This window comes from Manacus candei, unplaced genomic scaffold (assembly GCF_025592945.1).
Source record: "Manacus candei isolate 608988 ecotype Guabito, Panama unplaced genomic scaffold, ASM2559294v1 h1tg000025l, whole genome shotgun sequence".
Lineage (NCBI taxonomy): Eukaryota > Metazoa > Chordata > Aves > Passeriformes > Pipridae > Manacus > Manacus candei.
Window position 1 is genome coordinate 461,023 of NW_026138073.1, and position 25,673 is coordinate 486,695.

The 25,673-nt window shown below is 41.7% G+C and overlaps 1 protein-coding gene across 3 annotated transcripts in view; it reads right to left on the bottom strand.

The window, feature by feature from the left end:
- The window catches only part of IFT122 (intraflagellar transport 122), a 31,823-nt gene that overhangs the window by 4,107 nt on the left and 2,043 nt on the right, over nt 1-25,673 (bottom strand). For 2 of the 3 annotated variants that reach the window (XM_051788620.1, XM_051788619.1), the window contains exons 4-25: nt 25,285-25,363; nt 24,434-24,510; nt 23,936-24,002; nt 22,967-23,113; nt 21,924-22,082; nt 20,989-21,064; nt 20,263-20,454; nt 19,458-19,596; nt 18,688-18,890; nt 18,081-18,218; nt 17,198-17,362; nt 16,093-16,290; nt 14,369-14,509; nt 12,626-12,679; nt 10,224-10,385; nt 7,221-7,387; nt 6,162-6,333; nt 5,499-5,601; nt 3,830-3,970; nt 2,724-2,821; nt 1,725-1,825; nt 400-565 (exon numbers count right to left, since the gene is read on the bottom strand). In XM_051788620.1, the coding sequence (XP_051644580.1) occupies nt 400-565; nt 1,725-1,825; nt 2,724-2,821; nt 3,830-3,970; nt 5,499-5,601; nt 6,162-6,333; nt 7,221-7,387; nt 10,224-10,385; nt 12,626-12,679; nt 14,369-14,509; nt 16,093-16,290; nt 17,198-17,362; nt 18,081-18,218; nt 18,688-18,890; nt 19,458-19,596; nt 20,263-20,454; nt 20,989-21,064; nt 21,924-22,082; nt 22,967-23,113; nt 23,936-24,002; nt 24,434-24,510; nt 25,285-25,363 (2,945 nt within the window). The remainder of the gene's footprint in view (nt 1-399; nt 566-1,724; nt 1,826-2,723; nt 2,822-3,829; nt 3,971-5,498; nt 5,602-6,161; nt 6,334-7,220; nt 7,388-10,223; nt 10,386-12,625; nt 12,680-14,368; nt 14,510-16,092; nt 16,291-17,197; nt 17,363-18,080; nt 18,219-18,687; nt 18,891-19,457; nt 19,597-20,262; nt 20,455-20,988; nt 21,065-21,923; nt 22,083-22,966; nt 23,114-23,935; nt 24,003-24,433; nt 24,511-25,284; nt 25,364-25,673) is intronic. The other variant, XM_051788621.1, reaches the window with a different exon arrangement.

A 25,673-nucleotide genomic window follows, 5' to 3' on the forward strand; every position in this document is an offset into this window, starting at 1 on the left:
CATTGAAGGGTTGAGGGGAGGAGGGAAGGAGTGTTAGGAGTAGGACAAATGAAAGTGACCTCCAGCTGGAGAGAGAGACAAAGACTGTGGAGCAATAGCATGTGGACCGGGGAGAAAAGGGCTTGAAAGAATTAATAGACAGAGGGGAAGGTGGATGCAAGAGAGGAGAGGGAGGATGGAAGCTGCCTACAAAGCAAGGGCTGATTTTAATTTGTTCTCAGGAGCAGAAGGAAGTCTGACCTGAAGAATAACAATAAAAGGGCTGTGTTTCCAGCAGAAATACAATTATGTGACAGAGCCATGCATAATATATTGCAGATTTTTTTTGTGCACACGGCAACTCGGATTCTTGGATTAGGCCACATATTAATGATTAACATGAAACACATTACAACTTACTTCACTGTCATGGAATGGCTTGGATCGGATTGTCAGGCTGCCCAGCTCAAAGGATTTCTGGAACCTGGCTGGGATATGCAGTCCCTGAAGTTTCTCATAGGCATGACGAGCCAGTTTATATGCACCAAGAGCCTTACTCTGCTTTGCCAGGGCAAGTAATGTCTTGCTATAATTTAATTAAGGAATAAAAATACATACAGCATTTAGGAAAAAATGCAATACTCTGTCTAATCAGAGAAGTTGTGCAATGAAGCATATCCAACACCAGGACTTCAAACAGGTTTACCCAGAGAAATCTATTTACAGAGCTTAATTTACAAACATGTGTGAAAGGACTATCAAAACGCCTGTGGGCGCTTATTAGCAAGGTAAGGAACTGACCCTACATAAACATTGCTGTGGTTAAATATTCTGACTCCATCTGCAACATTTTAGTAATTCTGGGGTGCATAAATTTTGGCCAAGCCAAAAAAAGACCCAAAATCTTTACAACACGAGTAACCCACTGACACCAAGTAAATACACCTGATGTGATTGGAAAGAGTGGGCTCCATGCCACTGACCAAGGGTTGTCCTTCCCTTTCACCAGTGTGAAACAGTAACTGCTGTTTAGATCTACTGATCACAAGGCTTGTTATCCAAGACTTTATGGAAGATTATACATTTGTAAGTGAGGAAGTTATGAAAAGGAAATCTAACATCCCATCCAAAGCCAGAAATGAAGTGCAACCAAGATGATCAGTTCTCCTCCTCTGGCATCCAGTGACCTTCTGGTTATCTCTGAGAGAAAGGTGCATTTCACACAGCCCAATCATGGAGCACTCTCCAGAGATTCACTGTGCACTGACAAAGCTGTGCAGATGTTGGCCTGACAGACAGCACACACCAGCCTCATGAGAAGCAGAAGCTCCTGGGTTTCCCCTCCTCGTGCTTCAGTTCAGTGTCTGTGCAACAATACTGTTGAGATTCAAAGCCAACATCTTGTGGCAGTGACTGGTGTCCTAGAACTTGCTCCTCTGAAACAGATGACACACCAGACTGGGCGGGTGGTTTGAGCTACATGACAGTTGATGTGCACAGCTTTCCAAAACTATTAAAAAAGAAAATAAAAAAAAATCAACAACAAAAAGCTAGTGTGGCTCAGCATACAATGGTTTGAAGATACTGTTTATTGCTTAGGGACAAAAGTCAGATCCTATTAATGACAACAATAGCTGATACTGAAGATTCCCTCTAGGAGATCCCTTCCTTGGACCAATAGCAGTTATTCCTTTCATGTATCTCACATGATAATTCCTAGATTTTGTACTGTATCAGAAGGATACACTTTTGAGATTCCCAAAGGAGTCTCCTTTGTTAAGCTGTGAAGCAGAAACCTGGAAATATTGAAGAGGGTTTCAGGCGAGTTGAAGCTGAAAGGCTCCTCCTGTGGTATGAAAAACACAGACACAACATTTCTAAGCTGGAAAACAAACAACTCACATCACTAAGCATGAGGCATCTCCAGTACTGCATTTCTTTCATGCTGTTGCAAAAAGAGGTGTTGACAGAATATAGCAAGTGGATTTTGCATGTCTTTATCACCAAAGCTCATGCCTGATACATGCAGAAAGATCCGTGTAGCTAAACCACAACATTTAACAGGTTATTTAAAAATGAGGCCAGGCTGCACTGCTACAGTGCAGAGTCTCCAGCGCTGTGAGGTCTGAAGTAGATTAACAGCAAAGACTACAGCACAGAGTTGTCTTTTGGGCAAGGGCACAGAGCAAACGTTCTCAAATCTTTTACAACAGATATTTTTACCAACAGCGATGGCAACATGACTGTAATTGCTGTAATTAGCAGGGACTCCTCACTCGTGAGGAGGTATCACTGACACACTTACCACCCTGTGGGAAGCCCTAGGCTGGGGATCCCTAGGGTGCCTTCCTCTGTTCAACCCTGTTTTCCCATGACTAAGGGAAAAGCTGACCCTGGCCTGTGCAGGAGCAGGGGCTTGGGTCACTGTGGGACCAAACTGATACCACCATCAAAAAGGCTGGGTGCAGGAGGTCAGCCATCAGCACAGCAACTGCTCCCAGAGTCAGGCACAGCCCTGCTCCAACTGCACTGCAGCTGTGAAGGGCTGAGGCAACACAAGTTCTTTTACAGAATGTACAGCTGAAGGCTGTATAATGAAGTAAAGTTAAATAAATAAAGTTACTATACAGTATTACTGATCTACACTCAATACTTAATTGCCTGAAAAGTCCTAGTTATTTCTGGACTCCCTAAGAAAAAAGCTCAGGAAGCATAAATACACAATTCTAAAGTAAGTATCTTACAGTGTATCTGTGAATGAAGTGATAGGCATGGTAAACTTCTGCCAAATGCTGGAAGCGATGAAACTTCTGCAACATTTCAGTCTTCTGCTGTTCATTCTCTGCGGGAGGCAAAGGATTTGGTGTCAGTCTCCCAGAGGAGTCTATGAGACTCAGCTGCAAGAAAACAGCCTGTTATGATTTTAGCAGCAGCACTTCCAGAGGAGGTATGTACCAAGTCAAGTGTGCCCCATCTATCCACACAAACCACATGTTGCACAGACTTGCTATTTTTCTGAGCAAACTTCTGGTCTAAAACAAGCATGGCAAAACACAGAATAGTATGTCAGTGGTTTGACACAGCCAGGGGCTATAGCTGAGCTACAGGCAGAAAGCACCAGGTGTGTATCCCTGGAAACCTCCTCCAGAACTCCAGAGTTTACAAATAAAATTAGTTTTGAAACACTTGTTTCACAAACATCAAATACACTACTAAGCCATTTGGAGTGCATCTCAAACATCTGAGGGGTGACAGATCAGCTGAATGAAAAGCAAAGGTACTTAGAGCACCAAGCAAAAGGCAGTATTCCCAACCTTTTATATTCATTATCACTAAAGTACACCTATTAACTGCCAGCTCCACCTCTCTCCCAGTGAAACACATTCAAAAGACAAGATGACAGCTAACAAACAATGAGTTTTAACTGCTGGCAGAAATAATTTGTAAAGTACCTCACCAACCTAAGTTTGGACACTAGATGTATCTTACTCTCCAACATAATCTTTTATTTACTAGCACATGAACCCTCCAGTCAACTTCTAGGCGTTGGGTGTGGTGGGGAGGTGCAGGAGGATACCTGGTCCCAGGAGGCACAGTTTTGATCCCAGCCAGATTTCAGAAGGAGCCTTATGCCTGCTGATGTTTCTGGTTTGTTTATCTGTTTTAAATGAGCACATGGGAAAACTAGGGGACTACAAAAATAGCACAAGCCCGGGTTATGCATAGCATTAAAAAAACCCAGACCAAAACACCCAGCAGTGAAGCTGTGGCAGCAATGCTATCAGTGCAGGAGTTGTTTGTCTACATGCATGAGAAGGTAACAAGCACAAACTTCCCTTCAGTGACTTACCTTGGGCTATGTCTAAGCACTGCACAGAAAGCATCCAATAATAATAGGCTGCATCATTAAATCTGCTTTCAACTACAGCGTTGTGCGTGAGCTGCTCCAGCACCTTCACAGCCTCTGTCTGCCTGCCAGCCTTGTGAAACGCTACAGAACCCAAAACAAAGACAGGTTTACAGTGCAATTATATCAATTAACGGAAATTAATGTTTCTGAATTGAAACCAGTCTATTCAGTTCATATCAAATAGTCTATCCAGGGCAGGATAAAAGGGATTATACAGTGGTATTTTCCTCCTTGAAAGCAGCGATGCTAATGGAACATGAGAAGCATCTGTAGGTATTTTGTGGCTTTTGCACTGTCTCAGCAGCTCTTGAGCTCACAGATTGTGTATGATGCTGGTTGCTGGGGGTTTTTTAAAAAGAAAAGAGGGAAAATACTGTGATGATTAGATCTCTCTACAAACAACAGAGATCTCCAAACACTGCAAACCACACCTTTACTCAAAACTACAATAAATTAATGTCTGAAGTTAGTGCTCTGGTGTGCAATGCTAGATACTTCGAAAGAGTACAGCTTAGACTATATCCTTCTGTCATTTACTAACAGCACCTCTTTATCTGATGCACACAGTAACATCCTGAATTCTCACCTGGCAAACACACATTTGACAAACACAGTCTTCATAGAAAGAGATGGGGCTGAGGGGGAACCAACCCCCAAAAACCCAACCCCACAGCACAGCTGCCCCTGAGTGCAGCCAGCTCAGCTCAGACCTCACACAGCCACGCAAGGATCTTGAGCTCACCCAGCTCTGGGCACCTACACTTGCTGAGCCACAGCAGCACTGAGCTTTGTGGAGCAAACTGAGACTACAACCTGCATTTAGAGAGTGCAAACTACCAACTGCCCTAAACCAGGTGCTCAAAGTGTGGGTGCCAAGACACACAGCCTAGTTTTGTGTGGAGATGGATCAGGCCTGGCTTGTTCCCCACCTGGGCCCTTAAAGCCAGTGCAGTTTCACACTTGCATGTGAGCTGGCTCAGGAAGCAGCAGGTGCACCTGTCACGTGGAGCTGCACCTGAGCAAAGGTGCTGCACTGAAACCCTGCTGCCTCCACACAGAGCTCACTGCAACAGCTCCTTGCCTCTGGAACAGTTTACAGTCTGTCCACAAGATGGAAAGCTGCCAGTTCTGTTTAAAGGTAATTTCATAAACCTAACAAGAACGACGAAAACCTTAAAGAAACAGGAAAATTTTACTTGTACAAATCCCATGGTACCTAAAGACAAGGAAAAATTACATTTTCCACTCAGGTTTATAAAGATGACTGCCATATTTCGAATTCTAGTGGGATAATAATGATATTAAGACAGTAATAATGATATTAAGACAGTTCATATTACATGCCAAATACTGTTGCTACGTGCCACACTCAGATATACAAGAAGATAGAAAATCTGGACTTGTATTTAGATGCCATTATTTTTGATAGATCCATCACATTTTCCTATAAAATCAGGAGACTTCCAGTTACTTTAAGACCAGTTTGAAAACATGGATTACATTTGGTTTTGAATCCCACTGATAAGAAACTCTCCAAGGAAGAGTCTGCATATTCTGTATTGGAGAAGTATGGAACAAATGTGGAGTCATCTGTCAGTGCCATTCTCACCTTTTTGGGCTTCTTCAAATCGATCATTCTCTGCCAGCCACTGGGCATAAGGGACATAGACATCATCTTTGAATTCAGGATGCTTTTCACTCAGAGCTAATGCCTGAGGTAAGTAAAAAATTCATTCTTAGAATACTACATGCTTTAAACAGTTAAAGGGTTTACATATTCCATGGGATCAATCCTTCAGCTCTAAGCAAATTTACAATAAAGTATACACAGAATAGAGAGTGTAATCCATATTTTCTCCAGTATGAAACTAATGTGTTTTAAAATAAAAAGCAATCAACAACAAAAGAAAAGAAGCTAAGCATAATAACAGAATTGAAACAGGGAGACTTGAAAGTGATTATCTAGGAAATTTAGTAGATTTCACAGCAAGAGACAAAAATATTTTTATTTTTACTGAATGCATCTTCTAAAGGAATAGAAGTAACACTATAAATGCAATTTAGATTCACTTGCAGAAAACCACACCACCACCAAACACATGCTGGCATACACAATTAACTGAAATACTCAGAATCCTTCTACAGAAGCCTCCCTCCCTGCTTCTCCCTCACTACCGTGCTGGTGTAGCCAGACATTCTTCTCCTTTTTTGTTGCAACCAGAGACAGTTAAGAAGTAGAGGTTTTCAACACAGAAATCAAGGGCACACTTACTTCTTCCCAGTGATGAGTGTCCACGTGGAGCTGGACCAATGCTTTCAGGTCACCAACCTTCATGTAGGTTTCTGCAGCATAGCCAGGGTTATCGAGTTGCTTAAAATAGAAGGCACACTTGTCCAAAGGCTCCCGCTCAGCTTTATCCAGTTTTCGAGCAATTTCAATTAACCTGGACCCAGCAGAAAGAAGGCAGATGTTTCAGATTCTGCCTTCGTGCTTTGCCTTTTAATTACTGTCATAGCTTCACCTTTAATCAGCTAACATTTAATAAATAGTGTAATAGTAGTACCATGCAACACCATTTAAACAGTTTCAGTAAATGTTTCAAATGCCTTTTTTTCCTTCTACAAACTCAACCCCCTTTCTTCCCTCTTCACGCACGTGTGCAAGTCCATACCTCGGACTCTGTGCAGAGCTGTGCAGACAGACAGAAGGGAGCATGTCCTACATGATTAAGTAACATGGGAAACACTTCCCAACCCTAACCTGAGCAAGAGACTCCTGAATAAACACCACCTGTGTGACACACAGCAAAACAGAGGCAAGGGGCCTTGCAGAGGAGCCTGGCCAAGATCTTACGGCAGCTCAGCAGATGACCCAAAGTGTCACCTACTGCAAATCGAGGAGAAATGACCAGTGACAGGAGTAGCCCCAGAATTTCGGGGGACTCGGTGCTCCAGGTGATTTCTCTACCCACTAGATGACTATCCTGAACAGCTGAAAACAGCAGCAATGGGCTATCAGGTACAATCACTGCTGTGATGATCACTGAAGCTGGAGGCATCTCTATTTTAGACAGTCTCATGCTGCAGATGAACCCATACATACTCTTCACTGCTGTAATACATTTGTTTTTGTAATATATTTATGGCCCTTCACTCTAAACATATGCAACTTTTAAAACATTTTTAATTCTAGATGTGCTTCAAATACTCAATCTGATATAAAACAAAGGCAGATACCAAACATATTTTGTCTTATTTTAAAATTATGCAGAATTAATAATAACTCATTGGAGGGTTTCTTATATTATCTCTGAGGTGACACAAAACCTACATATCCACCCAGCCGTTGTCCCCGCTGATTTCTATGGCCTTCATGTACTCCCCGGCAGAGAGGTACATCTCTACTGCTGCCTTTGGTTCATTGATGTTCTTGGCCCAGTCTGCTTGTTTTTTTATTAGCATCTTTGTGTCTTTGGGGTCTTCAGATCCCAGAAAATCCTGGAACAGTGCAATACAAAAGTCTGCATTACCTTCTGGTTACAAATGTTGTTACAGTCAAAACTCTAAAATACACAAAGGCTTTTGTAATGAATACCATGATGCCTCCTAAGGACAGAAGTACTGCATAGAGAGCAACATGGACTGAGCCAGCCTTCAGCAGCTTATCATCAAGGCCCCATGTCTGGGAGGAAACAATGGCAAGTCTCCCATTTAGACAGTTTTCAATTAAAAAAAAAAAAGCAGGAGTTTTTGGGCAGGCCCAGAGGACAATGCAGGTGCCTCAGAGACAACTCCTGTGTCCCCACTTACTCTCTGCTGAGCCTGGTTAAGTGGATAGCAGTTATGATTTCTGCATGCTTGTCAGGAACAGGCCTTCCCAAAACACAGTCCTACTCTAAAGACTCTAACAGACTAATTCCAAGTTTCAGATTTTCTGTTGCAAGCCAAGCAGGTACAGTTTCATTCTCAAAGACGACCCAGTCCCAGCCCATGCTCAGTGAACGACAGCACACGCACTTAATCATATACTGGCATCAGGATGCCCCACCACAAATAAATTAAAGGCTGAAATCTTGTTTTCTGCAAAGACACTTGATCATTATATTTCAATATATCAAAAAAGTTCTTTTGTAAGGACAGAATGACAGTTGCTCAAAAGTGAGAGTGCTCTGAAGCACTGGTTGGACTTGTGGAAGGAATGCAAACCTGGACTCTGTGATAACAACCATTTTGAAAATATTTCTACTAGTTAGTTCAGCTTCTTCTGCCAATACTGAAGCCCTGGCACCATATGGTTCACATCCGTTGACATCATGTGTCAGGAAAAAAAAACCCAAAACACTTCAACACCAGAATATTGATTAAGGGCAATTTTGTCTGTTAACAGAATAGGCTACTATCCATTAAATAGCTCCTATTAAATGAAAAATCAGAATAGAGGCGAAATGACAGGTAAGAAAAGAGTGGAAAATTACCTTAGCCTCTGGGTTTCTGGCAAATTCTGACTGAGGTTTAAAAGAAACCAAACCAAAGGCAACAAATAGGCAAAACCCCCCTCAAGGAGCACGCACACATCACATCTGCTCCACCACCACAATTCAGCAGTTCCCCAATGCAGCCAGGGGCCAGGGACAGAACTGCACCCCACCTGTGCCAGCTCTAACTGAGCTGCAGAGTTATATCCTGCAGCAACCCTGCTCCAGGGAACAGCCACAGAGGTATCCTGATAGCATCTAAATATGGAAAACTGGAGTGAAGAGAGAAGTCAAACAGCCTCCTTGGTACGACTTGTTTTCCAGCTTACGTCACCAAAATAAGTCCAAAATCAAAAGCTCAGCTTCTCACAGTATAAAGAGTTTTTTGTGAGTTGTCAGTAATGAATGATCTGGTGCTGTGATAATGAGCCTGTGACCAGATATCAAAGGACTCCCAACCTCTGCCTCCAGTCTGGATCCTCCATCCAGACCTCATCAAAGCCCAGCACCAGAAACCAGGTTCTGTGGGTCCCTTCGCATAATTCTGGCAACATTAAGAGAAAACAACACCAGAAAAACAACCCCCTCCCCCATGTGTCTTTCCTTGGATAAATAACCGGCAAACAAGGGGGTTTTAAAAGTTCTTCCATCTCCTGTGCATTCCCTGCACAAGAAGCTGCCTTCATGTGCTGTGGAGTACCTTGAATTTCTCTGCATGGAGTCACTCTGAAGGACAGGGGACATGAGAGCTCTTGCTCTCTGCTGGTTAAATATAGACATGACTACAGCCAAGAATTAAAAGATTCTTACGAAGACTTATGGGAACATTTTTCTTTATGAATTACATTTATGTTCACGAGGAGCCAAAACACTGAAGCTAACAAAGACTCAGCAGCCAAAAATAGCGGAAGTCGGGCTTACATCAGCAAAGCCCACAAGTGTTTCTGTTGAGCTCTCAGAAGAAAAAGATCTCTCTGTAGCATAGCTTGGGGAATCTGTGCTAAAACAGTTTCTATGCATGTCATGGTGAATTCTTTGTCCTGGACTGGGCAGAATAAGGCTCTGATGAGTGATGAATGAGATTAAACAGTGTGTACATTCTCAGGGATTTTGATAAGACACCATAGAAGACCTAAAAGCCAAGTAATGCTTCTTATCACCTTATAAAAACATCACTTTTTAGAACCATATTTAATTTATTTCTACATGGCAACAGAGTTTAAAAAAAAAAGCCAAGACATTGAATCTTTGAAATAAAATTCCGTAGTAAACAAAAATATTCCAGGTTACTATGTTATACACTTTATAAAGTGCATTAATATAGAACTTGCTGTGACAGAAAAATATTTTTATTATAATATGGAAGTGAATTAAACACATGGTGCACTCCCCTCCACTTTGCACAGGTACTACCTTATCATCTTTGGAGGACAAACAAACAAAAAGAGATCTTGAGCAAGATAATGGGGAAAAAAGAGTCATGAAAACAAAATTCTTAGTTTTTAAAAAAGGAAAATTACTGCAGATAATATCATGTAACCACACTGAAAGAGTCACCACTGGTGGTGTCCAACAAAAAAATCCAATGAAAAGCCCTGCATTTCCATGGTCACATTTGAAACTCTACAAAACACAATCTGCTGCACTGGTAGCAGATTGAAGGAAAATGCCACCATAACACCCAGGCCAGAGACATTTCCCCCCTTATAAGCCAAACAAACTCGAATCAATTAACTGAGAAAACAAGGTTGAAATTCAAAGCCCACATTTCATCCAACCTTTTTGTAGGATCATACTTTGAAAACAGTTACAGGTACATCAATATTTCTGCATGTAAATGTCCAGGCACCACGTCCTACCTTCGCGTGGTCAAACATGCGTAAGTCAGTGTACATCTCCAGGGCCAGATTTTCATGGCCACTCCTTTTGTACAGCTTCGCTGCCTCATGGAATTTTCCCTGGTAGGCATAAACATCTGCCAGGAACAGGTCATTGTTGTTCTCTCCATGTTTCTTCCGCTCCTGGGAAAATAGAAAATTTGAAGAGTGATGTAGAAAATATTCTAGATGACCTGCACCTAAGTGAGAAATAGCCATTGAGGAATTACACTTTCAAGCTTAGATTTTAACTATTAATAATTAAAAACCTGTAACGGGATATCATAATTATGCCTCTCCTACATTTCTTGTGAATTTATAATTAAAGGATTAAATCCCTTCTTAATTAAAATTAGGAAGAGCAAAATTAAATGTCACTATACAAACTAAAGTGATGAAAAATCACTTCTCTTGATTTCACACAGGAAAATGAACACATGCTATCATTATGCCAGGCTATTTTAAAAAAGGCATCTGATGGGCTCCTCGTTTCCTCCTGTACAAACTCACTAGCATATAATTTGGCTAAATTAACAATATGTGCGGGTGGGATGACAAACAGGGAGATAATTGCCAGCAATAAGCAGATTCAGAAAGTACATTAACCTGCCTCTGAATACAAACCAGTGTCACCTCCACTGTCCCCAGGAGCTCATGGATTCGTGTCGGCAGCAGTCGCTTCCAGAGCACCCGCACATGCTCTCCTGCTAATCAGAACTGCTCGCTCTGACTGCCTGGGAAGGGACCACGGGGGCAGTGTGTGTGCAGTGCCATGGAGAACCCTTCCTGTGTGGGCAGTGCCACTGAGAACCCTTCACATGACTCAAAGCACAGCAGTACCTGACCGCGAGGGACTTGTGACACAGACACGCACACGTGTGCGAGTGTGTGTGTTTTCATGTGTGTGCCATATCCTGTGTCTTGGACACACATCACTACCCTGCTTGGGACAAAATTATTACTGCTGTTAGCCCACGTCATGGCCTATGGGCTGAATTTAAAGAAAACTGCACGCAAGGGGAAAAGCATTCCACGAGCATCCAAATTCAATCCTTCGTGCCAAAGGGGGATGAGCCATCTCTCCTCCTTGTCACACTTACTGACTGGGCAGACACTGGGCTGGTGTTGACAGTTCTCTTCAAAAACTTGGTTAAACAAATAATCAGAGGACTTGTTAAACCATTTTCTAAAGACTCCACAGAATCTTGCCAGATAGAGATGGCAGCTATATTTCCTGCTGTCACCAATTAGAAAAAAAAAGTGTCATTACTGAGGGAAAGCCATCACATTAATGGAACATGTGTGCTTAGCTACATCCCTAAAAGCCCTAAAAGGAATCGGATCCACCACAGGAGAGAGTGAGCGGGGTGTAGAACTTACTGCAGAAGGAGCATTTTCAAGAAGTCTGAAAGTAAGTTTATGCCTATTTACATGGGGAATCTTTCTCATTAAACAGAATATGACATGACAAATCCAGAATATCCTCAATAGATGCAGATCTGGAGAAGCATATGTGGAAAAGAAAGGTTAGTACTGGTGAGAAAACACTCTCACCTACCTACCCTTGAGAAGAAAAAAAAAACAAACAGAAAAAAGGGGCTCCTAATGCAGAACTTTGTCCTGTGTTAGAGAAAAGTTCACAGCAACCAGCTGGCATTTTGACAGCAGCAGGACAGTTCTGCAGACATGAAGACAAGGATTCTATCCTTTCAGAGAAGGTGTAAATCTATTTAGCACAAGAAAGAGGAATTCTCTTTATGCCATCTCCATGCAGATCTTTAAGCATTATCAAGCCAACTTTACAGGACAAGGGTGATCCATGTCTTTTCAAGTGCTCATGACAGACAGTTATTGTTGGGTGAAATTCTATCAAGAAGTGTGAAAAGAATAGGGAGGAGGGATTAGAGCACAGTATGGAAGTGTGGAATTCCAAATTCTATTTCCAGTTGTCACAGACTTGTCATGAGACCCTGAGTTTGTCATTTCGTTTCTCTGGGCCTGTTTCTGTCTCTGCACAGAGGAGATAGTAGTAATTACCTACCTCCGGGGGGTAGGGAAAGGCTTAATGAACTCACATTTATGAAGTATTCTGTACTAAGTGCTGTCAGCACAGTAGTATTCTACCAATTATTAATGGAATATTGAACATTTTTCCTGTTTTCCTGAAGACAGTTTCAGAAGCTCTTGTCCCACACCCTCATTCCATGGAGTTTCGGTCCTATGACTGGAACCTGAGTCACCTCTGCTAATCAGGATTTTTCACTCCAAACACATCTCCAACAGTCAGAAGCACTATCCAAACAAAAGTCCCTCCAAACCAGAAAGTACTGATTTTGGTACAGTAGTAAGTGCAAGAAAATACACGATCTTGAACACTCTCTTACCTCTATGCTGCTGATCAGTTCTAAATATCGAAGGTCTCGTACCCTGGTAAATGCCTATTGAAAATAATAGAAGAAAAAAGAATAAAAGACATTAGCTTGAAAAGCCAGAAAAATCCAAATACTGTTAGGCATGAATCAAGGTGTCTTCATGCAAGTAGGACAGGCAGAACTCTGCTGGGTTTGGGTTTGTGCAGTCCTGAACCTGAAGGGCTCTGACTACAACTGCGTCCGGAGTCGTTGCAGTAAACAAGGCAAGGTACAACCCAAACAGCTCAGCATTGACCAGGAGCAGCACAGCAGGGACTAGGAGCTGAGTGTGTCAGTCCCCCATGAAATACAAAGTGGTAATTAAAATATGACATCCTTTTATTCTGGCTATTTGATAGCTTCTCCATTTTGATGCAAGGTGCGATACAGACAAGGAAATTTCAGGAAAGTATTACAAGGCAGGACACATAATTGATCGTATTGTCAACGCCTGCTGCACATACTTCTGGTTTTTAAACCATTCTCAAAATCCAGCATGAAAGGAGCTCAGAGAGAGGAAAGGAAGAAGACGACAGAAGTACTGCAAGACAGTGTAATATCTCTGCAAATGGAGATAAATGTGCAACTCAAAGTCTCAAGTGGCAAAGTCACGTGCGAGTTGCAGCAGCTCAGCACTTATTCCTGACATGCATCACAAAACAGAACTTTAACTCTTTGGGCTGCACATTCAAGTCTTCCAACCAAACTAATGCTTAAGGGGGCACAGAATATTCTGCTTACATCGGATCGGACTAGGAACTATGAAAGCCTTTAAAGTCAAGAAGCTGCTTTTGTTCGAATTAATCCGCTCTAATTCTAAGAGGGCACTACTTTAGAATTCCAAGGAGGTACTCAAAATTTCTTTTTAAGTGTATGTATTTGCATAAAGCCATCCATGAAACTGGAATTATTCTGATGCCTACACTTAAGAAAAAAAAAAAGCATTTAATTTCCTTTTAAAAAAATCCGTTATTAAAAGATGCCTATCATTACAGGCCATTCATGGTGTATTTTTAGTGTTTTGTCTTTCATACAATATTCATGACACTGAACTCAGTTCGCCCTCTCTTATTTGAGCAGAGGTGGTGAAAGAAAATAGGGAAGTATTTTATGCCATAGAAAACTTAATTCTTTAGTCTATGCCCATTCATAGACCACTCCCCAAAGCAAGGCATGCCAGGCAGAAAAGGACTGAAATGATGCCTTCTCATCACCACTGCTTTCACAGAACGTTAATGGGTAGATAAAAAAGAATGAGAAATCTCCGAACATGTACTGAGGTTGTATTAAATATTTAGGGGGAAAAAAAAGGGCAAGTTTATAGCACGGGGGATGGTGGGGAGACAAAGCCAGCTGAGCATCCTCTGCTGCCACCCGGTGGGCACTGCTGAACTGTTTCCAGTTCTGCTTCCCTAAATTCATTAACGCATTTTCCAGTTGAAACCATTTTCTTTGCATTGAACACTTTGATCTAGAACATGGTATTTACCTAGAAAGATACATTAGATTTCATTTTAGAACGTCATCTCAACATCCTGAGTATATAACAAACCCATTTGTTTGTGGAACAACAAACACACTAGACACAAGCAAGACAGTGACCCAGGAACACCACTTGTATTCCAGTCATAAAACATACATTATACACATACACAGATATAAATATCTAAATGTAAAACCCAAGTTTTCTACTAAATGAGTAAATAACTGCTTTACCTTTTTAGCAGTTTCAAACTCCAGCCCTTCCAAGGCTTCCATGGCCAGCTCTCTCCAGTCAGCATCAGTCACTCCTAAACACGCAATTTGATAGGCTTCTTTAAACATTTTTCGTTCCAGATATTGATACATGGGTGCAGACTGAGGATTGCCAAGGAAAAAACATGTATTAGAAAGCATAATACTGAGATATATTAGTGAAATTCTCTACATACATTGGGAAAAAAAAGACATATTCTAATCACAACCATTACAAGCTGCCCGGAGAATAAACATCTAGGTTTTGTATACAGACAGAATAGCATTCTGGGGTGATTATTATCATATTTAGACAAGTTGGGTTAATTACATTAGAAACTCATCCATGTTGAAATCTTCAGTTCCTTGCATTCTAGAAAGTAAAGAATGTGAATTCTTCAGGGCATTGGACACGCTAAATATGATGTAGACTGTCCTTTTTCAGTACTATGGAAGCAGAGCAAAGGAGGAGCAGTGTACTCTTAAAGGTCAAGAGCATGCATAAGTGGCACCACTGCCTGGTGTGATGCATCCCTGGAAACATCCAGACACACAGGAAGAGGCTCCACGGGGAAGTAAAACCCTTCTGCACCAACACTGATGACAAAGCTGTTCTACCAAGACTGTGACTAATAAGCCCAGAAGACACCCAGGCCCTCAAGGACCTGCCCTAAAGGGAATTTAAAAGGGGAACTGCCAACTGCTGCATGGTGACACACACACAGATGGATGTGGGTCTGCTGACACAGTTTGACCCTCTGAGTGAATAGGGAGCACTGCAGCACCACTACCTTAACCTGTGTCTGCAGCCACAGCAGAATGTTACTGATTTTTATGTTATTTTTATCAATTTATCTGAAAATTGTACACTCTTTGGTACTCCCTCCCTCCAAAAGCATAGCTTTGGAAAAGCTGCCTCTGTGACACTGCACAATATTTCTGAGGCACCTTGGTATTCTGCAGTGTGCCAAAGGCAGACAGGAGTGTTCCAGGCCTGGTGACCCTGTGGCTGCCCACCACTGCGGACAAGAGCCTTGGTAAGGATCTGTATAGGGCCTCAGGGGACAGAGGAGTCTGTAACACACCTGTTCACCAGTCAGTACAAGACAGGGCATTCTGCCTCCTGCATTGACCCTCAGCAGCAAATCCTGCCCAACCTTTTTTCTTTGTTTTGTCTTTTGGATTGTTTTAGACCCTTCCATTGCTTCTCATGACACAGAAAACAGCATTTTATGGAAGGCAATCCATAAATTTAGAATATAGACTACTCATGTACCATATATTCAGACTAAAATATACAGTTTAAATATTGCCTAAACACGTCTCGGTGAAGCAACAGTAAGACAGTATTTGATGTGCTTACAAGAAAAATGAAATTACAACTGGAGAAAAGTTACATAGAAAGAATACAGTAAAAATACTCAAGGAGGTAAGGCCTGCACTAAATGAGATTATGTGCATTTGCAAGTAGAAAGGGAGAATCGGAAACAACAATTATCAACAGCAAAAAGGAAGTTATCTTAATTAATGCTGAAGAAACAAAAATAAAATAGATCACACAATATAACTTAAATAACAATGAAGAAAGTGTGAACTGCAATCATTTTAGTAATGGAATACAAGAAAATCTCAGAAAAGCTTCTTCACTTGCTAAACATTCATGTTTATGAGATATAAAGCAACACTTAATGAGATTAAAGGATTACCTGCGGAACTTCAACAGCTGACATAGAGAAAGCATGAAGGCAGAAGATCTTGGAGCCATTGTAACCCACAACAAAGCCTTGCAGTTTTTGCTGGTGGACAGGGAAGTTACTAGCTTTGATATTGAGATATCCTCCTCCAGAAAAGCAAAGCATATCCTCACACTGGGTATTCCAGGCCACGCTGTTAGCATTGGGTTCCTAGTGAGCAAAACAACTCAGGATTACAACAGATGCAATCACATCTTTCCTAAGAAATATGCCTCCTTCAGCTAGAATGTTTGATCTAAGACAGCCTGGTGCGTATATACACTGATTACTTCCATTTTTAATATCCTACAGCCTAGTATATTCCTAAACAGATTCACAGGGATGTATTTTATATTTTAATACACAGCTGTAATTGTCTTGCCTTTAATGTATGTTCAATATATACATATTATATATATATATGTAATATATAATGAATATAATATATATTCATTTACTAATGATCTCTACTATCAAAATGTAGAACATAAAACCAAATTCCACAATAATGGAATCTGCTAGTTAGCAGATTTAATTGATCACTTCTCTGCTCATTACACAAAGGAAGTTACAGACCCTATCTTTGCAGCACTCCATACTTGCGATCCAGTGTGCTCTGAAAACATTTAAGCAACATTAATGAGTGACTGCTAAACCGCCAATGAAGGGAGCATTATCATGATTCCTTTTATAGCCTAAGAATACACGACAAACAAAGATGTTTAGACTTTAATTCTGTTCATACGAATGATAAAACCAAAATGCTCATTTACTGTAATGCTTCAGAGGGAAAGAAGAGAGAGCTCTAAATTAAACTGAAAAGGTCACATGTCTCAGTGCTTTTTATTCAGCTGTTGCTCACATACATCTCCTGTCTTCTCATTACCTCTCTACCACCTCTGAAAGGGTGGTTTGGATAAACAGATTACAGTCAAATCCTACAACATGCCATTAATAGTTTAAATGACAGTTACATGAATTTCTGCACAGCAACACTTTAAGGATGTTCTGTGCTTGGAATTACTTCCTGCCCTCCTGCCCCACCTTTAAAAAAAACCCAACGGCTTTTAATTTTTACCTGAAACAACAACTCTTTGGTATGAATGTCATACACGAGGCAGGTGTCGTTCTCATCCACCACAGCCAGCTTTTTGCGCGACGCGCTCATGTCCAGGCAGCGCACGGCCGTGGACTGCTTCAGCAGCACGATCGGGAAGGGGTTATCCACGAAGATCTTCAGGATCTACACAGGTGTGAAACAAAGTCACTCCACCCATTTTTGTCCCTAAAACTAGAAACAGCGTAACAGAACAAATTGCGGTGCTGTTTAAAGTGTGCAATTGCAAGTTTTTTTCAGAGACAAACTGTGTGCTAAGATTAAGTAAATGCTTCCAGTTTGAGGTCTCTTGAGCAGACTGGTTGCCACAACATGCTCTAGGTTGCAAGCCTATACAAATAAATCAGATGCTACACACCTGGATTCTTAATGTTTCACTAGTTAAACAGTTACATTAATACAGGAATATATAACAGATACACACGGGATCTCAACTTCCTCTCTATCAATACCTCAGAGCTCCAGTTTGACGTTTCCAGCTGCCACCCGGTGTGTGAAGCAGACAGCACTTTCACCTGAGAACACCCACACTCTCACAAGTGTTCAGGAGAGCTGTACACACCCCCAACACCCACCAAAGGCAAACGTGCTCTCAGTTCAACGAGTATGCAATTGTTGTCAGTTCATCCTAACAACTCACAGACTTCAGACAAAATTAAACATATTTGTATTAATTTTACTGTCACAGAATATGAAAGACAGAAGTAATTAATTTTTAATCCCAAGATAAGACTGTGTCAAAATTCTAGGTTGTAAAACAGCCTGCTGCTTTTAACATCTCCCCCTAGGAGCACAGAACAGATTTTATTTGCAGTGAAGACACATACCAGACATGATGTGTTACCTGACCATTCTTTAGGCCAACTAAGAGGCCTTCTCTTCCTGGGGGTCCTCCAATTACTTTAATGTAACGAATAAGAGATTCCATCAACCATTCTCGTTCTTTAACACCACTAAATGAGAGGCACTGCAATCTCTTCTCCTAAGGACACAGCAAGATACAAAATACAGCCTGGAGGTGAAGATGAAATCTGTGTCTGATGTCCTACGTTTATACCTATACCAGCAGATGTGCCTACTTTTACATATAAAAATCATACAGTCGAATAGTCAATTTAACGGGGTGAATTCCTTAAGGTTTTCCAATGCTATGAACAAACAAAACCAAACACTCCCAATCTTTTTCTAGTAGTTCTCTCCCACCAAAAAGTTCCCTTGGATTCTGTGTTAATTTAGCAAATTCACTACACAGACAGTTTTAGTGAACCAGAGCCACCTGAGCTGTGCCTCAGCAACTGCCCAGCAGCATGTCAGTGCTGCACAGCACAAAAGCACTGCCTTTGAAAAGCTGTAACAGATCCCATGGGACAGTCATCTCCTGCCAGCCACTGGGACAGCTGTGTTCAACTCTGAACACACCCCAGGACTACTCTAGCTTTTAAGGCACATACCTGGCATAAAATAATGTGATCTGAACACACCACCAGCAAGTTACATTCAAATTTCTTTACAATCTTTTTCTTCACCCGATAGTGCATATCTGCAGAGTCATCCGAGTACAGCTCATAAATCAGGATTCTCTCTGGCATCTGGATGGCTAATCTGTTTTTGTAGATTGCAATTTTTTTCACAAGCTCTCTGCCTTTTATTCTAACTAGAAAGAAAAAACACCAAAACAATTCAGTATAAGCTGACACAAAAATAAGAGATACAGAAATCAGAAAACTAACATTAAAACTGAATCTCTCTAAAGCACATTCTTGCTCAGATATGTTTGTTGTTCTGCACCTATGTAATCTACTAACTGTCATAGTTTATCACCCTGTATGATTTGTCAACAGCACATTCTGGAGCAGTACTTTGATTCCTTGCCATAAAAAGCCAGCAGATATGAAGAAACAAAATCAGCTGAAACTCTTCTGGCTACAAGTAAGGAAAAAAAAGTTTAATATGATGTATTTTTATCTCATTTTCAGAGATTAAAACCTTATTTTCAGAGCCCCTGTCCCTCCCAATGCCTTTTCCAATCCCCACATCTTTCATTAAACTTATCAGTGCTGAGCCTCCACAGTCCAAGTTCACACTCAGCTCCTGCAAACTGTGTTCTGCAGTTTGACTGCCAAAGTAACAAAAGTCTGTCAGATATATGCAGAGTATATTCCAAGTGTTCTGATGGATATCAATTAAAACCCAAAACAAACTGAGCAAAGCCTGGAATTACCCTTTTGTTCCGTGATGAGGTGCTGGACAATAACATCAGTCATGCTGTCCCTGTAGGCGTAGCGATCCTTATAGAGGCCATGGACAGTGCTGAAAATCAGCTGGTAGAAGGAGATTGTGCCATCCTGGCATCCTACTGCCTGAACACAGGAAGAGAATAATTTTAGCTAATTGGTACATGTAGATGAGAATTGGCAAAGTGTGTGGTATTTATAGGAGCACCACGTCCCTTTTCCTGCATAATGTATAGACAGATACCAGTTACAGCTGACTTGTGCTTAACCATGGTAAAAGTGCAAGGCAGAATGAGCACTGATCTCATCACACACCACAGAGACCACCATGCTGGGTGGGGGGCTTAGGTTTACTTGGTTGGTTTTTGGTTAGATTTTTTGGGGGGTGAGAGGTGTTTATTTTTAAATTTACTTTGATTCTCTTCTCACTTGTACAGGACTCAGAGTGCAGCATTTCAGGTTGACAGCTGCCCTGTAAGGCATTTTCTTCCCATCATGGAATTAGATTTGGTCAGTCCAGAAGTTATTAGCTGACATTTTTAATTCTTTTTCCCTTCTCTTTTTTAATCAAAATGCAGTGAAAGCAGGTGTTATGCTCCCTACATCCTTCTTACAGCCCAGGCTTCACTTCTGCAGGATATTTGTAATTCCAGTGACAGTTCTAGGACCTCCCTAGACACTGCTCAGGTTCTGCTGCCTCAGTAAGAATGGCTAAACTAAGCAACTGAGTTTGAAATGTATGGTCTTACCTCAGGTGACCTGTGGAAGTGTCAGAGAAATGTCCCTACTCACCACATAGTTGGAGTCTGGTTTAACTTTGCAGGTCCACACCCAGCTGTTCTGCTCTCCCAGGGTGCCCAGGCGCACGCCGTCCTTCGTGAAGAGAGAAACCTGCCTGTCCGACCCTCCCAGCAGGAGATACTCTCCTTTGGTAAAGTAGCTGACACAGCACGGATCAAAACTGAGCTCTCTGTCCTTCCCAATCTACAAGGCAAAGTAAAATAAAAAAACCATCAAAAATGTTAACAAAAGGATCATTTCATATTTTCTGAAGGCAACAAGTGCCATCACTGATACCATTTGTCTCATCTGTGCACAGCTTTTCAATACCCAGAACCACTGGCTACCTTAAGATTCCCAAAGGCAGTTCTAAAATATGTCCAAGAATCCTTCCAATCACAAACCAGTTTGCTCAGAATGCAACAACTCACAAAAGCCCTTTAACCACTGAAAAAAATACAAAGATGTTCTCTACAGACCAGTGAACCATGTCACAGAAGTCAGCAAAGTTGTAAGGGCTTTAATACAAGAATTGCAAGACAGCAGCTGAGCTGCCACGGGAGAAACAAGGGCTGAAGGAGAAATGGTTAAAAAAAAGGGAGACTCATAAAAGGCTAGGAAAACAGAAGACATTTAATGTAACTAATAAGGCAACAGCATACAAACACTTTGAATGTAGAATACAAAACAGAATCAGAAATACCCTGCTACTCTTGAACAAACTCTCTTAAGACATACCTGTTTGCCACTCAGGTGGTAAAAGGAAAGTTTCTGACCCCAGTCTGCCACGGCTAAAATGTCATTGCGTTCATCTCTACAGAAAAAAAAAAAAAGTAGTAATTCTACAGCAATTTATTAATAAATTTCCTAGAGCAACAGAACCAAGTAGTAGGACAGCAGAATTTACTGCAAGCTACTTGTTAAAAGTCACAAACTGAAAGGACAGCAGATACTCCTTGTAACTGAAAACTGTGGAAGACAACTTGGGGACACAAAAGAAAAACCAGTCTCCTCTAGAGGAACAACTCAAAGTTTGAGGCATCACTTCACCAGGAGCTCTGGGAGCAGTGAAGTGAATGGTCCCTTGACACGTGAAGCCCCTGAGCCCACGTTCTGATTTAGCTACAGGAGTACAAGGCCACTGTCACGTCCAAGTCTACAGAGCTGAGCAAGGGGGAACTGCAATTATCAGTGTAATGTGTTCATGTGAGACCAGCAGCAGGCTGAGGAAAGGTTTCAGGTCCAAATTTAACTCTGGTACTCTGACATGATCTGTTCAGCTTGGAGCAAAGCAGGACAGTCACCTTCTCCACAGTTCCTTGCCTAGGAAGGGAGATGGTAACCTGAATGTTCTGCTGCAGATAATATCTCTAGCCAGGATCTGAACATAAAAAAATCAGATAAAAAAACCTAAAGACAAAGCCAAGTGTTAGCAAGCCCCCTCCCTTTAGTCGGTGCGTGACACTTGCACCTGGGGAGTAGCACACACCTATCTCATGATGAACACAGACCAGCAGAACAAACTAGGGCTATGCAGGTAACTATTAATCTAGCACCTCCTAATTTTTGAATATCTGAGGTTGTACCCTGCATAATAGTCTGCCCTTGGTCCTTCCTGTAAAGTGCCGTTCTAGGTAACAGAGGTACATACGTTCCTTTGAAGTTTCACTCACAAGTTGAAAGGGGACTCCTGTTCCTCGTGGTCTTTCTTCTCTGGCTGACTATCCTGCCTACTGCCAGGCCTGGATTCCAGTACTGGGATCTCCTCTAAATAGCTGCAAACTGACTCCTCCTCTTCTTCATCTACTCTACTCCAAAAATTCTGCCACCTACTGCAATAGCAATTGTTTGTTCACATATTTGAGAGAATATTCTCTCTGAATTGAAGTGAAAAAATAGTTCCCCTATCTCCCCCCTATTCAAACAGAACCCAACCCCACACCCCCCCAAAACTCCATCAATCAAAATCAGTAAAAAAGACAAAAGAAATGTTTCTGCAGATCTGATGATGCTGCATCTCAAATCCTGGGGTCAGCTTTGGGTCCCTCACTGTAAGAAAGACATTGAGGGGCTGGAGCACGTTGAGGGAAGGGAACAGAGCTGGGGAAGGGTCTGGAGCACCAAGAGCAGCTGAGGAAGCTGGGGGGGCTCAGCCTGGAAAAAAGGAGGCTCGGGGAGGACCTTCTTGCTCTCTGCAACTCCCTGACAGGAGGGAGGAACCAGGGAGGGTCGAGCTCTGGTCCCAGGGGACAAGGGACAGGATGAGTGGAAATGGCCTCAAGCTGTGCCAGGGGAGGGTCAGGTTGAATATCAAGAAAATTTCTTCCCTGAAAGGATGGTCAGGAATTGGCACAGCTGCCCAGGGCAGTGATGGTGTCACCATCCCTGAAGTGATTTAAAAGCCATGTGGATGTGGCACCTGGGAACACGGGTCAGTGGTGGCCTTGGCAGTGCTGAGGGAATGGCTGGACTCGATGATCTCGGAGGGCTTTCCAACCTAAACAATCCCACGTCTACAATCTAAGCGAAACTTGTTCCCAGCTTCTCCACTCAATTAAAGACTGGCAGCAAAGCCAAACCCCCAATATATGATCACTTAAAAAATGTAACGTACATGGCATGTTTCATCAAGGATAAAAGTCAAGCCATTCTGCAATCAGTGAGCCACAGATTATCTATTCAGCATGAAAAAAAAAGGAAGGATGAAATTATTTACCTGGAAGGATTCCAACAAATTGACCATATTGGAGAGGAGGAACCCCCTGGACGTTCTATTTTTACTTTCTCATCACCATTTTTGTTCCTTATGCTGACAATGCCGTTGAACATCCCCAAAGCAAGATACTGGCCATCATTTGTCCAGCTGAGAAAACACACACATATTGAACAGTAAACTACTACAAACAAGCAGCAGGAAGGTAGGATGGTACAGCACACTCACACAGGGATGGTAGATTCAAATATATTTCTAAGAGGGAGTTCTGAGAAGTAGCCAGTAAATCTACAGTTTGTTTATGCATCTAAATCCACATTTATGGCAACAGCATGCACTACATCGAGAACATTTTATCATATACACAGAAATAAAAAAATAAATTAAAGCTATCATCTGCTTGCAACACTTGTAACATGTGCTAAGTCACAGATCCATTTTGGGGATGGCAGTGTTGGCAGCACACCAGAATGCTTTAAAAACCACATTTAGAACATGATCAGATAGAACTGCCTGGTGTGGGACAGAGGGGGCCTGGGGTCTAATCTGTTCTCTGTTGGATAGAGTACTGGATAGATGGATAACTTCAACTAATGAACCCTTGCTTCAGGTTGCCCCCAACAGTAATACCTCCTTCAACTGAAAACACCAACAGCACAAAGGATGAACAACTTTACAAACAAAAATTGCAATTATTTTTCCTCTAATTCTCCTCCTCTAATTTTCCTCCATATTGTTATTGTACAAGATGGAAAAATAGAGGGACAGAGAACCTAAGGCACTTGCTCGAGACTAGAACATCTCTCTGATGCTTTCAGAAGAATTTGGTTATAAACAGAACAAAATAAAACCCAAAAATTTTGCTATTGAAAAAGAAGGGGGGGAAACCAGGTTTTTTTAAGCTTGCATCTTATTTGGAATGGTTTGTATTGAAACTAACTTAAATGACTTAAGGTAATCCTTAAAACTTACCTACAGCAGGTGATCCTGCAGCTCGTTTTATGTTTAGAGACTGACTTCTGCTCAGGAGACCACAAGCCTAGATAAAAACAAACAAGAAGCCAATGACAAATAAGCATGAGCCAGAGTTCAGACTGGAAACTAATATTGTTGGAGAACTCGGCTGGGACTCCAAAGGCATCAAAGTCTTGTCCACTGCTAGAAGGACACTTAAATATATATTATTTATCAGTAAATGGGAAAAAAATCCATCTAAATAACAGAGGGTGTCTTTGCAAAAAATTCCAGTAATAACAGAGCAGCATGTTTCATCCTGTGGCCCCTCACTACACTGGCCTTTCCCACTGAGATTAAGTGATTTAAATCAGTATCCAATGTCACTGAGCCTTAGATAGCTTTGTGTCACATCTCTTCTGCAGATACAGAGTTGTACCTGTCTGTGGCTAGTTTAGCTATCAACTGTAATGGAATTCACTGGCTCAATGGAAAAGTTCAAGGGAAAAGACATACCAAAATCCCCAGACGAGCAGGATGCCAGCTGATGAGTGAGAGGATTGTATGAAATGCACTGGATAGAGTCATTATGCCTAGAATGAAGTTAAAATCAGATTTCAATAAATCATTCTTAAATGCCCCTTTTCTGACTTTCAGCAAGAGAGCTGAAAGCTTTACCAGATGCCAAAATAACTGGATTGGTTTATAGTACATCAAGTTAATCTGCTATTACTGTAAAGTAAATCCATAATAAACCTTACAAAAATCGTCTCCAAGTGGCAGGATACAGTGTATTTCATCAAGATTAGCTAAAACTGTAGAGCAAGAGTGGTTTGTGAAATATGACTAAATGTTGTATCCAAATTCTAACCCAAGTGTGCTCATGCAGGCTCCGTGCAGTGACCAGCTCGTGCAAACCAACTCGTGATAAATGTGCAGTCCGAAACAGAAGGTGAGCTGTCACTTCAGAGGGCTGATATAAACACAGAGCCAGGAGATTGAAATATACCAAAAGTACCAAATCCATCTTTAATTTGATCTTTGAACCAGAATTGTGGTATATTATACCAGAACGGTCACATTGTCTTTCATTTTATTCTGACCTATTCTGAGTTTCCCCAGTTCTCTACCAGCCCTCTAAATTCAGAGATTTATTTTGACTCTCCACCCACTTTTATCCCCTTAATTGCTTTCCTGCCTCATTCAGATACTTCAACTGTTCTTTTCCTCCTCCCTCCCCTACCACCCTTGGCATTTCCTCTGACCTTCATGAACTTTCTCCAAGTCTAACAGCTCGTGCTCTTTGAGAGCAGCAGTGCATAATCAAAATTGGCTTTTGAAGCACAGAACTGAACGGCATCACTTACGTGTACTTCAGAATTCCTTCTAACTTTGAAGTCCAAATTATCACACTTTTATCAGCAGAGCCAGATGCGAAACGCTTGCCTAGGAATTGGAGATCATTTAAATCCCACATGTACAAAAATCACTTTCACTCCCAATACTCAGTCAAAGAGAGAGCAAGAAGTTCTTGAACTTGACAAGGCTCAAGTAATAAAGGGGCTGACACTGAGTGCCTGGATGTGCCGGCGCTTCCCCAGCCACGTGGAACTCCAATGGCTGTACTGCACCCTCCCCACAGCCCTGGGAGCAACCCGACCTTCCAGTGCTGCCAGCCCCATGGGAACAGTGACAAGGAAAATGGGTACATTGTCACAGGAACACCCATCACTCAAACAGCAGCAGCTGCAGGAAG